This window comes from Thunnus thynnus, chromosome 18, assembly GCF_963924715.1.
Source record: "Thunnus thynnus chromosome 18, fThuThy2.1, whole genome shotgun sequence".
In the NCBI taxonomy this organism is placed as follows: Eukaryota; Metazoa; Chordata; class Actinopteri; order Scombriformes; family Scombridae; genus Thunnus; species Thunnus thynnus.
In genome coordinates, this window is record NC_089534.1 from 25,738,661 (window position 1) to 25,754,398 (window position 15,738).

At 38.7% G+C, this 15,738-nt stretch overlaps 1 protein-coding gene across 3 annotated transcripts in view; it reads left to right on the forward strand.

The window, feature by feature from the left end:
- The window catches only part of opn5 (opsin 5), a 73,242-nt gene that overhangs the window by 30,121 nt on the left and 27,383 nt on the right, over nucleotides 1-15,738 (forward strand). For 2 of the 3 annotated variants that reach the window (XM_067571759.1, XM_067571760.1), the window contains exon 3: nucleotides 13,072-13,191. In XM_067571759.1, coding sequence (XP_067427860.1) covers nucleotides 13,072-13,191 — 120 coding nt within the window. Of the gene's footprint in view, nucleotides 1-11,819; nucleotides 11,904-13,071; nucleotides 13,192-15,738 lie in introns of those variants that run through there. The other variant, XM_067571761.1, reaches the window with a different exon arrangement.

Genomic DNA, 15,738 nt, shown 5'->3' on the forward strand with positions numbered 1-15,738 from the left:
AAAAAAAAACAAATAAAAACTGGTAGTAAATGGCAGGAAATTGACATTTATCACATAACATAGTCACAGCTGTGCACATATTGAATCCCACACATGTGCTCATGCATGACCAAGCTGATTTGCACAGAAAAATACCCCAGAATCAACCAGCTTCCCTTTAAAAGGCCTTGTTAGCATAATTGTTGCAGTCAAATATGACACATGTAAGACAGGGCCAGGAAGAGGAACTGTTGAGTTCTTCAGGCTCATCTCTAAAACTGCCTCTATAATTACTGAGAAATCACTTGAGGATGATTTGTGGTGGTGATACTGAGAACTACAGGACAGCTCTGTTAGGAGGAGGAGGAACATGACATAATAAGCAGAATCCTTGAAGTAAACAATCAGAGACCTGAGGAAAACACAAATTATATTTTTATTAACAGGTTTGACGACTTGAGAAGTCATCAATTACCTTCTTAAACCTTTTCTGTTAATTTTGTCTGGTCATAGTCTTCATTCAAATTTCTGATTACACTAAAGTACACTTTTGCTGTGTGACCTTGTCAACTACAGGAGTACATAAATGACTCCAGGCTACACGACACTGTCGACTCCAATACAGTCTTCATAAATGTCTTCAAGACTAAAGTGTTCATTTGATTTCATTAATTTTTTATGACTGTCTGGTGTTTTCATTTGCATTCAAAAGCAGCTACTTTGTGACTTACATTTAACAAACTTTTAAGTCATTTGCATAGAAAATAATAAGAAATTCTGGATGTTTGTGTGTATTAAATCATGAGAAGGTAACCCCTGTAACCCCAAGAGGCAGGCCTTCCACAATTTTGAATATTCATGTTCTGAAAACAAATTTCTGAAGTTTATGGAAGTTGGACCTTATTAGTAAGCCAGCATTTACACTTGCACTATGTGGGCCTATATAAGAAAAGAAAAGGGAACTTAATTTTGTTATAGCGTGAAATAGTGACCCAAATACTCCAAATTCCTGCCTTGTCACAGTAGACGTTGACATTCAGTAGAGCAGAAATTTCAGCACGTTTTACAGTTGACTCTCAAAACATCAGCAGTATGCTGGGAGGAAATTTGTTTTTCCTTATTGAAATATTTGACGCTAAAGCAACGTCAGAGATAGTGGTTTTAACCTAATAGTGTTGCGCATGCAGTTGATTGATTTCTTCAACCCACTTCAACACCTCACTACTGGAAATTACCCACACATTTTGAACACTGATTACAATTTTAAAGCAGCAGAATTTCTTTTTTTTTACATTGCCTTGTGAAGTTGATATGGCTAATGTGTGAGCTTTACAACAATCCCTTATAAGTAGGGCTATCGTCTTTGTTTTACAACATTTCTTTATAAAGTAGTCATGTGTGAGCTTTACAACATTCCCTTATAAGTAGGGCTATCGTCTTTGTTTTACAACATTTCTTTATAAAGTAGTCATGGCTAATGTGTTAGCTTCACAACATTTCCTTATATGCCATGGTGAGTCACTTCAGTCAGTCAAATAAACCCAGCTCGAGGTACTAGTAGTAGTTTAAAGCTCTGAAGTTCTTGCTGTCAAAAGGTGCTTCATTTTGCTCCTTCAACTGCCTTAATTGTATCCATGAGTTGTGTGTCACAGCCACTGTTGCTAAGCAGGCCAGTCACAATAACTAACTTCCAATTTTAGGACTGAACTACATGCTGGTTAAACTAGCATTAAGTGTGGTGTGACAAGCAGATGGCAACCAGTGCCGACGGAATCTTTTTTTTTCCACACGAGTGACTTTTTGGTAACCCAGGGGCACTGTAAAGATGGTGCAGTGTATAAGTCTACTCTGGATCCTTCAGTACCGTTTATCTGTCAGACACATAAGGAGACTGACTGCTCTGTTAATGTTGTGTTAAAAGAGTTTGCAACAGTTTTCATTTCCCAGTCATTTGATGTTATTGTCTCAGCAACAGCATTTTATTTGGTGTAATAGTGATATTGATATTTATTAATTTGGTCTAGAGGGGCACTCTAGTCAAATAGGAACAGCTGTTTGAGCCACTTTATTATGTCCTTGCTGTTACATATTGCATACAAAGTAGCATAAAGTCAGTCAACATATTTCCAAAGTACAATTTTACTCTCGAGTTGTTTACACTTGAGAATGAGGCAAACCCTCTCAGGATTCACTGTGTCAGTCCAGATTAGACGTCATGTGTTCATTGTACTCAAAGAGACTTCAAAGCACACTGAACATGTCACACATCTGTCTTTCGCTCTGCTACATTCTTGTGTCATTGTTGTGAACAGTAAATTAACTTTCTTTAATGTTGAAGCCAAGAGAACACACAATAGGCCATGAAAATCCATTTTATTGTCATGGAAATTATCTTGCCATTAGATGTGCTCTGATGTGAACATTGTGGATGCAGAATGGGGATCAGATAGGGGTTCATAACTATGCTGTCATATTTTTCTCCTTCACTACTTCGCTTTCTCTCATTCCTTCATTCAAACCTTTATTTAAGCCTCGAAAATCATCGAGGTTTCCCTCATTTGCAATGATGTTGAGATACAGAGTTAAAAACAAAATACGTAGGGTTAAATAGATCAGAAGAGGACAATACTCAGTGAAAACAACTGCACGCTGAGGTGAAGTGGTTTGAGATAATAGTCTTGAATTGTTCAGGGGTAGTGACAGTGTCAGTCTTGAGGATGTATTGCACAAAAACTAATGGCAGATTTTCCAAGTTCAAAATAAACAGCAGGACTTAAAGCATAGTTAGTAGAGTGAGTTTGGTCCTGTGGTCCAGCATAGATGTTATATAGAGTGTAGGGGTATAACAGTTCTCCAAATCCACGGTTCGGTTCAGACCTTGTTCAGACCTTGAGGTTAGGGGTGGGGATGAATAAGAAAAAACAGTTGGGGAAAAATCTGTTTCTATTTCTGTTTTATTAAATCAACTACAATTTGGAATATCAAGGACACTATGAAGGTAGATTAACTTTATAAATTTACTTCACATAAATTAACTAAGTAAACAAAAATAAAACTTGACGGAAGACCAGTCAGAAATAAAGGGTGGTTGGTGCATTCAGTTAACCACACATGTTTGTGGAAATGCTTGATGTATGGGAACATAGAACACCATCATGTCCATATTCTTAGGTTAGAGGTTTGCTCTCTGTGCTGTGACAATCTCCCCTGCAGTAAAAGAAATGAGAAAACCCTCTCACTGGGGACAGATGTTACTGGGGCTCCAAGGTAGCGTTTAGCCAACATGGTTAGATGGGGAAACTGGTTCACATTGTCCTGCCACCATGTAAGTGGATTTGACTCCACTGGGAGGCTCTGCACTTACTTGTAACACTGCACCTCCTCTTCCACCACTTGACACCGAGGCATGGGTGATGATGTCTGTTCCACTGGAAATAAGTTTCCAAACAGCTGGTTGATTGTTGCTTTTTGGCTGGAGAATCACCACTGCTGGATGCCATTTCTGACTGACTTCCTCTGTCTCTGAGGCCTGGGCCTAACAAGGACAAGTCCACAAAACAACAATATAATGTTACCATTAGATATTATTGCAATTAAAATATCTGGTAAATATACAAATCCAGGAAAACAAGACATTAATAAAACTACCAAAAACATTGTGATGTACATTTCTGATGGTTTAATCTATTGTCGTCTGTTTAGTTATAGTTAAATGCTGAAATTCAATTAAAAATAAAACTGATTTGTACAGTGCTTATTGTCACTACGATGCTTTACAGGTCTCAGGGCCTTGAAACTGAACTGTATTGATTACATTGATTTTATTAAATCAATTCAGTTTAGAAACTGCTTAACACATACTTGTGGGGGATGGTCATACAGAATATTGTCAGTCAGGCTGTTGAAGATCTTGCCTTGAGTGGTCTTATTCAGAAAGGGATAAGATTTAAAACATGGGTCAAGAGCATTGCTCTCATGAAGAAACTAATAAGTGTTGAGTCAGAGTCGGGGTATCTGTTGTTGAAGTCATGAAATGGCAGATTTGACATCTTTCACAGCTGCTGAATCTGAGTCACTCTTCTTCATGGATTCTAGGATTATGTGTTTCAGTGGCAATATCACTGAAACTGTTGGCAGCTGTTCAGTGCTCAACAGAGTTTTCATTGTTTTAAGTGGTTTGAGAGCCTGAACCATGTCCTCAGCTATTTTTACATCTTCATCAGACAGAGTAACAATGTCCTTAATGTTCCTCTTAATACTCCTGTTTGTTAATTCTGAGAAAACAGCAGCCTGCTTGTCAAAGTAGCGCTCAAGCAGGTCATGGCTTGAGTTCCACCTGGTGGGGACATCCTGAACCTAACCCTGCTGCAGCAGTAGTGCTGCCATGGAAAAAAGTGACCACTTTTCTCACTCTGCCTAAAAGCTGGGACATCTGGTTAACACCCATCCCCTTCTGTGATGCCAGGTGAACAGTGCGTGCAAAACATCTATTGTTTGGTGAAAATCTGGCTGCTTCAGCCGCATTCACCATGCACTTGGTATTGTGCATTGTCATGGGTGGTGACGTGGGTGGTGTTTGGTCTGTCAATTTTCCACTCTGCTACAGCTCCCTGTAGTATTTCTGACAAATGGTCACTTGGGTGACTTTCATAGACAGCATGTATCTGGAGACAGGGGTTTGCCATTACCCAGTTGTCAGTAATGAAGTGCACTGTGATTGTGATGAAGCTCTCTGTTGCATGGGATTTCCACCCATCTGTTGTTAAAGCAATGAATTTTGCATTGCTCAAGTCGTCCTCCACCAGTTTAGCTTTTACTGCATTATAAAGTTTAGGCAACACATTTTGACTGAAATGTGGTTGCAGCAGCAGTATCTTCTCACAGCATCGGTGCAAATTTCCAAATAGGTGTTTTTGGATAAACCGACCACATATTGGGAATCTAAATGGTTACTTTGTCACTTGAATAAATATTAAAACTTATAAAGTGACATATTAATAGTGAAACTTACAGCAGCTTTCAGCCTGGCTCAAAATCTCCACCATTGCTGCTGTGGTGGCTCAGGGTGGCTCAAGGACAGACTGGACGCTACAGTGAGTCACTATCACCTCTTGAGGTACAAAGTGATATTGTGAGACAGGACAGGCCTGGGCTAGCTGGTTAGCATGCTAACTTCAGTAGATATCTCTGCAACACAATACATAGACATCTTTGACATAATGTCAAAACTGTTATTTCTTCATATTCTGTTGAGAATTTAGATAATTTTTGAATGTTTTAAACTAAAATTCTGACCAAATCTTATATAATGCACCTTTAAATGAGACGATTAAGTCTGCGGTGCACTGGAAATGTCAAGGCCTTTTATTTATATTTATTTTTATATTTCAGTCCTGTTTAGTGATGATTTGATGGCATGAATATGTCGCTGCCTATGGGTGTTGACAGCCTGATGTTAATGGTCCTGCCTCAAGCTTTTCCTTGTCATGTTTCATTCACAGCAGTTCAGTAGTCACAGAACAAGAAAAGCTGCTGTACCTCTAGGTTTGTTTGTCTTTTGAAAAGAAATTCATTTGGAGTAATTTAACATTTTTTTATGAGATTAAACAAACATCAGTTCACCTTTTCACCATGGTTTGTAGATACTGTGAAGATGATTTTGATTTTAATGTTGGAGAGCTATTTCACACATCACAACTGCATTCAGTAGTTTCATAGACAAGAGATCCAGAGAGGTTATCCTGCAAACTTAGCTGAAATAAAAGATTAAAGGCTCTTTCAGTGAAACCTCTGCCCAGGTTGAAGCTCTGCTTGAATTAGATGATGTCTCCAGACTCCATCTTCTAATAAAAATCATTATGGTGTATTTTCTCTTGCCCAGTGACAGTCAAAGGCACCATTTAAACTTAATTTCAAATGTTGTGCATCCTGATAAAATCCAGATGCGATTAAATACACTTTCATTTACCCTTCGCCACACACAGTAGGTATGTCTCTGTTAGCTATATCACAGATCTGATTGCAATCCATCTTGGTTTTCCCAAGCTACATGCAAATTAGGGTCCTCCAGACCACAGTTTGGTGGTAATGCACCTGTAGCTATTTGGTAACTGCCAAAACCACTGGAATTACTATAAATTGCACAATTTATCAGTTAACAAGGTAGCTAACAACTGTCCATAAACTTACTTGTACTGATTAACTACAAGCGACTCACTCCGCTCTGTTACCCACACAGAATGTTCAGCTGATCAATGATCAGATAAACATTACAGCAACATGTTACGTTAAAATCAATGTTATGTTGAAATCACGGAGCTGCTTTCTGCCTGCTGCTCTACTAAGACAGCAGATAACAAAAAACAGCAGATAATTTCAGCATGACATCAGCTGCTGTTATGACAGACTACTAAGGACAGAGTAAAGTTTATGTATGTTTATTGGAGCACAGAGGCATTTACACCTTTTCAACATCTGGCTAGAATGTGTCTCAGATTTCAATTATCTTTATTGCTTCTTGGTTGCATTTACACTTGGCTTCTTTTGATATGAAATAGTTTTAGTCTGTACATGCCCACAGGTCTTCTAATAATAACAATAACAATGATGATAATACATTTAATTTGTACCACACTTTTCATTCATAGTGAAACTCAAAGGGCTACCGTACATATAACATAGAACACACCACATAAAGAAAATAGTAATGCATTTAGATGAAAAAGCTTTCCTAAATAGAAAGAGTCTAGGGTCTGCGCTGCCCTCAGATGGTTAGGAAGGCCCTTCCACAAGCGTGGTGCAGCAGAGCCCCCCATGGTGCGGAGGTTATTACTGGGGACCCGGAGGAGCAAGCTGCTGACAGATCTGAGGGTGTGGTTGGCAGTTTGTGGTATGTTCAGTTCCTGTAGGCAGGGAGGCGCATGTCTGTTGATGGATTTGTATGTGAGTAGCAGGACTTTGCAGTCAATTCTGAAGGACACAGGAAGCCAGTGCAATGAAAACAGAATTGGTGTTATATGTTTGTGTTTTCTCACTCTCATCAGGATCCTGGCAGTGCTGTTCTGAATGTACTGGAGCTTATGGATCCAGGGATCCCTGTGAAGAGCACATTGCAGTAGTCTAGTCTGGAGGAGATAAAGGCATGGACAAGTTTCTCTGTATCTGATAGGGTTAGAGAGGGGCGAAGTTTAGAGATGTTTTTGAGATGGTAGAAAGAGGTTTTGCATAAATGTCTTATATATAGGGATGAACAGTATTGGATTTTCTGCTGATATCAGATATGCTGATATTTTCCATCTTGTCTTTGCCGATTACCGATGCCGATAGACAGGCAGACAGGATTAATGGGTAGGATTTAATCTCTGGTCCACACGCTGAAGCAGAAGGTGGTGATAATGCACCTAATACACTGGTTGCCGATATAAACCAAAAAGAAGAAGAAGAAGAAGAAGAAGTTTTTTCAAACAGAGTGGTACATCCTGTCAGCTGAGGTGTTTCTTATCTGTGCAGCCAAACAGAGCAGCTCCTCTGCAGACTGTTTCACCCAGACGGTCCTGGTGCTTCTTCCACTTCACACAGCTGCTGTCATATCAGCTGAAATGTTCGTAGTGGCAGAAATGTTAATTTTGGACCAATCCCCATATTTCATTTTAAAGCATTTATCAGCTGATGATGATGATGTGCCAATATTATTGTGCACCCTTACTTATATGGCCATCAAAAGTCAGCTGAGGCTCAAACCTAACACCTAGATTAATGACTGAGGTGGAAAGGGGGATGTCCTGGCCATCAGAGATGAGATGAGGTATGGCTGATGACTGAATCTGATGTGGAGTACCGACAATGAGAGCTTCAGTTTTGCTGCTGTTTAATTGGAGGAAATTTGTGTTCATCCAGGCCTTTATCTCCTCAAGACAGATGCTGAGGTGTTACATGGCTGTAGAAATGCTTGGCAGCTTTTATGCTCAGCTTTTGATGACAGTCCAGTGGTGGTGTGGAGGTGCTCTATGATAGTATGATCCACAGTGTCAAATGCAGTGCTCAGGTCAAGAAGAATCAGTAGGGAAGGGGGACCCTTCATCAGCTGCCATCAGCAGGTCATTCACAACCCTGAACAGAGCTGTTTCAGTGCTGTGTGCTGTGTTTAAGATGGTCCTAAAGCTCAGAAACAACCACCCTCTCCAACACCTTGGACAGGAAAGGGAGGTTGGAGATAGGTCTGTAGTTGGCAAGAACCTCTGAGTCCAGGGTGGGCTTCTTCAGGTGGGGGTGGATGACTGCGACCTTGAGGGCAGATGGAACACTACCAGTTTGAAGGAAGAGGTTGACAGTTTGGGTGATCGGGGGGCTGGGAATGGGGATGTATGATTTGAGCGGAGCTGTGGGAACGGGGTCCAGGGCACAAGTACAGAGTTTCATCTTCATGAGGATTTCCTCGATGTGGCTCTCCCTGACGCCAGTAAAATGAAGTACAGACAGCAAGCTCCCAGGCAGATGGTCGATAACAGGGGGAGACAGAGGAAGAGAGGAAGAGCTGGACATCAAAGAGCGGATGTTGTTGACTTTGGCTCTGAAAAAGTCAAGGAAGCTGTTACATCGCTCGCCTGTAGCCGCAGTTGGGGAAGTTATGATGTCACAAATCCTGCTCGTAGGATACACGCCTTAAACAGATTTTTGATAAACTTTCCCTCTTCAGCATGTGACTGTGAAAACAGCCTTCTAGTGTCAAACTCTATACATACATCATTCTGCACAGTGAAGCTCAAACATTCAAGTGAATTAACAATTAGTGAAACCCATGTTTTAGTGGAGGGGGACGTTAAAATCACCTGTGAGTTCAACATGGGTTTGTCGGGCATTTAAAATATGATTCTGCTTCTTCATTGTGGTTGATAATATGTCTTATAATATGTAGTGCAGGATGAAATGAAATTACAGCCAAAGAATTTGATGGCAACATTTTCTTATGATGATGCAGTATGTCAACATCTGAAGTAGCTAATTAGACAGAAAATATCTGCTTTTCTATTGTGAGACTATCCTAAAATCTCCATGTTCATGCATATACTGTATGTTTTATCTGCAAAAACGTGTAGTAGAATCCTGTCCAAACACATTTTAAATGCTGCTTACTGTGAGGCAAATTATCAAATACAAACCAACTTTTATTCTTTTAAGTTAGCCACAGAAATAATGGTGCACTGCAGAACAGCTGCAACAATTTACTCACCAAATGAACACTTGTCTGATAGGCAGAATTGGCAGTGTGGGTGAAAATAGCATTAAATTAGGGTTAATTACTGCAATTAATTAACTTTGGTTGACTTGAAGCCTCAATCATTGGTAGGTTTTAAGACAAGATTATTAAGATTATTTACAACTGAGTCTGATAATAGTAATAATTAAGAAACTTTATTTTAAACCTTTTAATGTTGGAGTGCTTTACATTATTAAAACAAAGATAACTCTAACAGATGGTTAAAAGAACTGAAATTAAAAAAAAACAAAAAACTTGTGCGTATGAGATCCTCAGTAGGAAGATCCCATTTACCTGAATGACAAAGTGAGATTTGTTAAATGCTAACCAGAGGATCTCAAGCAGCTTTAAAAACTAAAGCTAGATGTAGAAGATGTAGAAACCAGCAAATAATAAATAAATAAATTTGCTCTGCACCAGCCAAGCCCTGTATTCAGGTCATACCTCCTGCTAAGACCAGAGTAAAGATGTAACAGCAATGAAGCCTAGAGAAGATTAAAGTGCCAATCATCCTCTCCAGGTCTGTGACGTCAAAGACCTGAATGATCTTAGTAATGTTCTTTAGTTGAATAAAACATGATTGCACATTGGAATTTTAGTTAGTTGAGCATTTAATGACATGTCTGAATCAGGAAAATGACACAAAAAGTATAGGCTTCTGGCATCACATTTCACACAGCCAAATGACAACACAGACTACAAATATGATAATTAATACTGCTAGGTTGGGAGGAGTAGTTATCACTGTCTGACTTGGAACATGCTGCTTTACAGTGTTAGGCAAGTTACTTGTAAATTGTAATTTATTACTGATTACATATTACTCATTGTACAAGTAATTACATTACTTATTACTCAGCAGCAAAAGTAACGCGTTATATTACTCGTTAATTTAGTTTAGTTACTTCAGCTCCGTCCTTCAGCTCCGTCAAAGTTGCCTTGTAACAGCTCAAAATCCTCCACACCCATTCACCGTCTCTTTTCTATTTAACACATGTAACATTAGAAATGGAAACGTTTGTGGTTTAACAAGCAGGCAGGAAACAGTTTACTGACCATCCCACAGCTAGTGTTAGCATAGCCTAAGTGACTACACACAGCACTGACGTCCCGACCTCTGCTGTACGACGTTAACGTTAGCAAGCCAGCTAAGCTACAACACAACTTTGGCATTACCACAAGTTGCAGTTCTCCTCCTCCAGAGTGTTACTGGAATTAGTAACTGTAATACACTTACTGAATTTTAAATTGTAATCCCTTACACTACTCACCCTGAAAAAAGCAATGATATTACTGTAAGGGATTATAGCGTTAGCGTTACTGCCCAACACTGCTGCTTTGAATCTGCAACTGCAGAAATCTTTTAACATCTAAACACCTAAGATCAGAGAAATGTGACATAATAATGAGACATTGTTCTAAGCTGAGCTCCAGCAGTGATTATATGTTATATTAACTATGAATCAAACAACTGCAGTAGTGCATATGTAATGTTAAAGGGGTCACTTGAACTTGACACATCCCACTGAGAATTTTTACCCAGCTCTATAACTCTGCGCAGCTTTATAGCTTAACAGCAGGCAGAAAAGCTCTGATAACCCGCTATATGCTACTTTACCTGCCGTGCGTGAAATGGCAGACACATAGCCAACATGTACAGCTCTGTTACCTGACAGGTAAAGCTTTGGCTCTGGGGTTCAGGTTTGGTATTTTTAAATGTAAATTATTGAGATATTTCTATCTTCCCTCTCTCTGACTTTGCTAACCGTCTATGTCCACGTTTTAGGAGTAAATTTGCAAAATTTAGTGAGAAATAGACAGAGATTGAGCATAGCCAATTTGTTGCAATAGCCTCAGTAATGGTCAGTAATGGATGAAACGGTCAGTAATGGATGAAATAGTAAAGCCTGGTCACACTCTCAAATTTGGCAGGACCAGTCAGGTTCAGTACAGGTTTGGGTCCATCTATTTACTTGAGCTGTGCCGCCTATTTTCTATATTGAGTACAATATTTACTGTCCACCATTTTATCTGACTGTGAATTTAGAGTGTATAAATTTAGCCATAGTGCGCTCAAAACTTATGAAATGAAATGAAACAGTAGTGTCCACGGTACTAATTTCTGCTAGCAGTCTCACAATGCAATGTACCACATTTATGGATTCAAAAATGACATTAGTGTGACTCTACAGCTGACAGTAGGCCTTTAATCTGCATTCTTGTCTGTACTTGTGTTCTTGTGTACTTGCATTATCTGTCACAGCCCGAGTACTGTTCCAATTCAAAGTCCACATCCAGCAAAGTACAGACCAAATGCCTGGATGTGTACTTGCACTGGCCATTTTATCGATGATGCATCGGGAGCTGACTGTGTGGACTTGAGAGAGCCGAGTATCCCAGAATGCAGTTCACACAAACCGGCAGCGATGGCTGAACCAGGCTAAACTGTTAACTGTTAAAATGTAATTTTCACTCTAGGACTGTTAATATGTCACTTTATTAAGTTTTAATATTTTTTTCAGGCAAGAAAGTAATCATTTAGATTCCCAATATGTCGTCAGTTTATCCAAATAATGCCTGTTGGGAAATTTGCTCTGATGTTTTCAGAAATGTGAGGAGCCACTGGCCGGATGAATGGGAAAGTGGTCTCAGACTTTTGGACCTTAGTGTAGGTGATGCACCGGTCTGGTGACAGAACCCCACTGTCAGACTCAAATTGATTTTTTTTTTTTAGCGTATTAGTTGTATCTTGTAGGAATGAGAGTAATAAGGGTCATTTTAATCAGCTGGAGACTAGCTTAAAAAATATGTCTTTGTTGTTAATAAAATACCTGGGTGGTTATTTTGCACCATTGATGTTAATATTTGGTAATAATAATCTATTCAGCCCCCTCCCTTACTTTTTCTCTCATATGGCACTGTATGGGATGGAGGAAGTTCATAATATTGGGGTTACTGCATTGATAGTACGCTTCCTGTACGAATTGTTCTGTCCTTTATCCGCCTCTTTTTTTCTGCACTTAATCCTGCTTTTTTGCTTTCAGACAAGTCATCTATGATAGCCTAATTGCTTCACTTTTTTTTCTTGTATATCCCCTTAATCTTTTCACCATAACAAGTTTTTAATAGAGGCATTTAAAGAATACTTTACAGTCTCCCTGTGTGTTTTTATTGTTTTTGTCTGAAACATTGCCTCACAGTAACTTTGTACAATAAGCCCTTTAAAGAAATTATGATGTGCAGATTTATGATCTATGGTTTATAGAATAGCAGGTATTTCCTCTCTAATTAGCTACTTGGTTAAATGCATCTGTGCCTACAGGCCACCTGTACCGTTTTAGTCTATTTTTGTGCTTATTGGGTCAAGGTAAGCATTATTTACAGTATGATTAGAAGTGTACCTTTTCATCATGGTGATTTTACAACCTACAATTTATCTAAACTTGCTGCGCTTGAAAGCAGGTTATTTTTGTTTAATTGGCCACTTGATTAAATAAACCTGTGTCTGTAGCTTACCAGCATTGTTCTCTAACCTCTGAGCAGCATTCCTCTACATAATTACATACTGCTTGAATAGTATCACTTCAAATTTGTATGACTCCAACAAAATCAACTATGCATCTGAATAAAATTCTGAGAGCTTCTCATTGGCGATCCAGTAAAACCATGACAGAGTTAATCAAGAGAAGAAATATTCACTCTTGCTTTGTCATTTAGACTTCAACGACTCACGTCAAGTATCCACAATGTATTCAAATTTATGTATAACAATTGTGACTCACAAGTGCAAATGGTATTTCAACAACCTCAAACCCCCCTCTCACTCTCTCCTACAGGAATCATGTCTGCAACAGGGAATGGCTATGTCATTTATATGACCATCAAACGCAAGACCAAGTTGAAGCCTCCGGAGCTCATGACTGTTAATCTAGCCATCTTTGACTTTGGCATATCAGGTACCGTAATACTTTCAGTTGTAAAATCAGCAATGCCAGACTGCTTTGTGAAGTACCACTTAACTGTGTATTGTATACTTGCTCTCACACTGAATGGAATCCAGTAACAGCACTGTTTAATATATCTAGACTTCATGAGTAAAATCTAGCCTGGCATCACCAGACTAATTTACAAATGCATGTTAGTCTGGAACCTCCATTTCTGATTTCCAAGGGGCATTATCAATGGGTGCAGACCAAAATGCCTCTGGACATAATTGGATAGACCTACAACCAATCACACGCTTGACGGACCTCTGCAGACTGAAGTTTATTTTTGTTAAACTTCAGTCTTTAGTTTAGCGACGGCAATCAATGGTATGGTATCCCAATGTGGGCAATTTTTCTGTCTGTGATTGAATAAATACTTTTTTTTAGTATAAAATTGATTAACTTTAATGTATGCTCTCAATCAATTCCCAAATCAAATCATCAAATCAAATGATAAACTTCAAGTCATAAAAAGAAAACGTATGGGGAGGATTGAGGGAAACAGTGTAGGACCACTTTGAGTAACACACATCAAAAACAAAAGTATAGTATGTAAGACTGATGGAGGAATCATAATGAATAATGAACATTTATAAAAAATCTTTCAAAATCTTAATTTTAATTAGCCTATAAACTACCAAACCTGAGAACATAACCACTGGTGAAGGTACAGACACTAAATATTTTTAGTAAAAAATGATGATGATGGCATTTAGCATCAGGTTTTACTAATTTTCTCCTCTAGATAACAGCCACAGGCCTGAATATGAAACTGTGTGAAGTGTCAGTTTGTTGCTAATTTTTCTTTCATACATGTTGCATTAGGTTACTATTTGCATATTCATAGATTCATTTATTCAGTCACAGGACGCCAGAGGAAGCTGTCAGACGAAGGAAATAGCTTCTATTCTCAAAGTTGTTTCAACTCTCAACAAGATGAGGCTATCCATCTATTTGGCTGCTATTTCATTAACTTTTCATTTTGTTTTTGTATTTCACCATTATTATCAAGTGTTGAATCTCAAAATCTTTTGTCCCCATTTAATTGCTCCAACCCATAATGCTTGTGATTCACTGGCCATTTATGGAATTTCTCCTTTAATAACTTTTGGAAAATTACATTTCTTTCTTTTCTGGATGACTTAACTGTTAGCGCACACGTTTGGCCTCAGGAGAATGATTTGACATTTCGATTCATCACTCGGCAGTGTCACATTATGCAACATTGCTCAACAGCTACTTAAAGGGGAACCGATTTTTACACATAAATGTCACTTTAGTAGTCATGGGTATTACTACTATGAAAACAGCTGTATAATATCTTTGGGCTTGACAGAAAGCTTGCGTTACAAACTGGAGACATAAAGTTTAAAAGATTACCTTGCAGAGAGAGTCTAATGAAAAGATGCAGTAAGTCAAGTCAAGTCAATTTTATTTGTATAGCCCAATATCACAAATCACAAATTTGCCTCAGGGGGCTTTACAGTCTGTACAGCAATACCACATCCTCTGTCCTTAGAATCTTGATTTGAATAAAGAAAAACTCCCTAGAAAAACCCTTTAAGGGGGAGAAAAAAAATGGAAGAAACCTCAGGAAGAACAACAGAGGGATCCCTCTCCCAAGACAGACAGACTAACTACAGTATATGTGTATAGGACTTGAAGCACTTCTAAAACGTGGGTGATCTACTAGTGTTGCCAACTATTTTCAGTGGGAAGTAGCTAAAGCCTTCTCAAAAAGGGTGACATCACAACAAAATAACTTGTAGAATATTTAAAAAAATCAAAGAAAATGTAGTCAAAACTGACTCTATATCCGTAGCTGCCCTGCTAAACATGCTGCTAATGCTATGCTCTCTGAGCAGTGTAAGATTTTACAGCATGCTAGCAGCTCTGTGAGGCTATATAGGCACATAGTGCTTTGAGATCAATGCTAAAGTGAGCCCGCTAACATGCATGTAGGTATAATGTTTACCATCTTCAAAATCTTAGTTTAGCGTGTTACATTAAGCATAGCTGAGACTGATGAGGATGTCAGTAGTTTTGCAGGTATTTAATTTTAAACCAAAGAACTGGACAAATTTAAATTTTGTTAGATGAGATTTGTTCATGTCAGTCCATCCAGTAGTAACAGAGATAAATTAGTCTGCATCAAAATGGTGGCCTGACCGACAGACATCTCTAGAGCCACGCTAAGAAATGGAGACAAAATTTCTGCATACAAGATGCACTCACATGTAGCTAGCTTGACAACAAGCTGATTTATCTGCAACATTATGCATGATGAGTTTTCTGATTTTTTTTTTTTGTGTGTGTGTTTTCAAATTTGTCAGATAGGCTACAGAAGGAAATCCCTTCAGCCCAGACGGCACTAATAGATTCTCAGAAAAAATGTTGGATGCAGATTGAATATAGGGGAAACACTGGTTCAAGGTAACATCACAGCTGGATACTAAAGTCAGTTATTTTCAGTGTACTTGTGATCAATGTGTGCTACAGTTTGATTGGGGCACATTT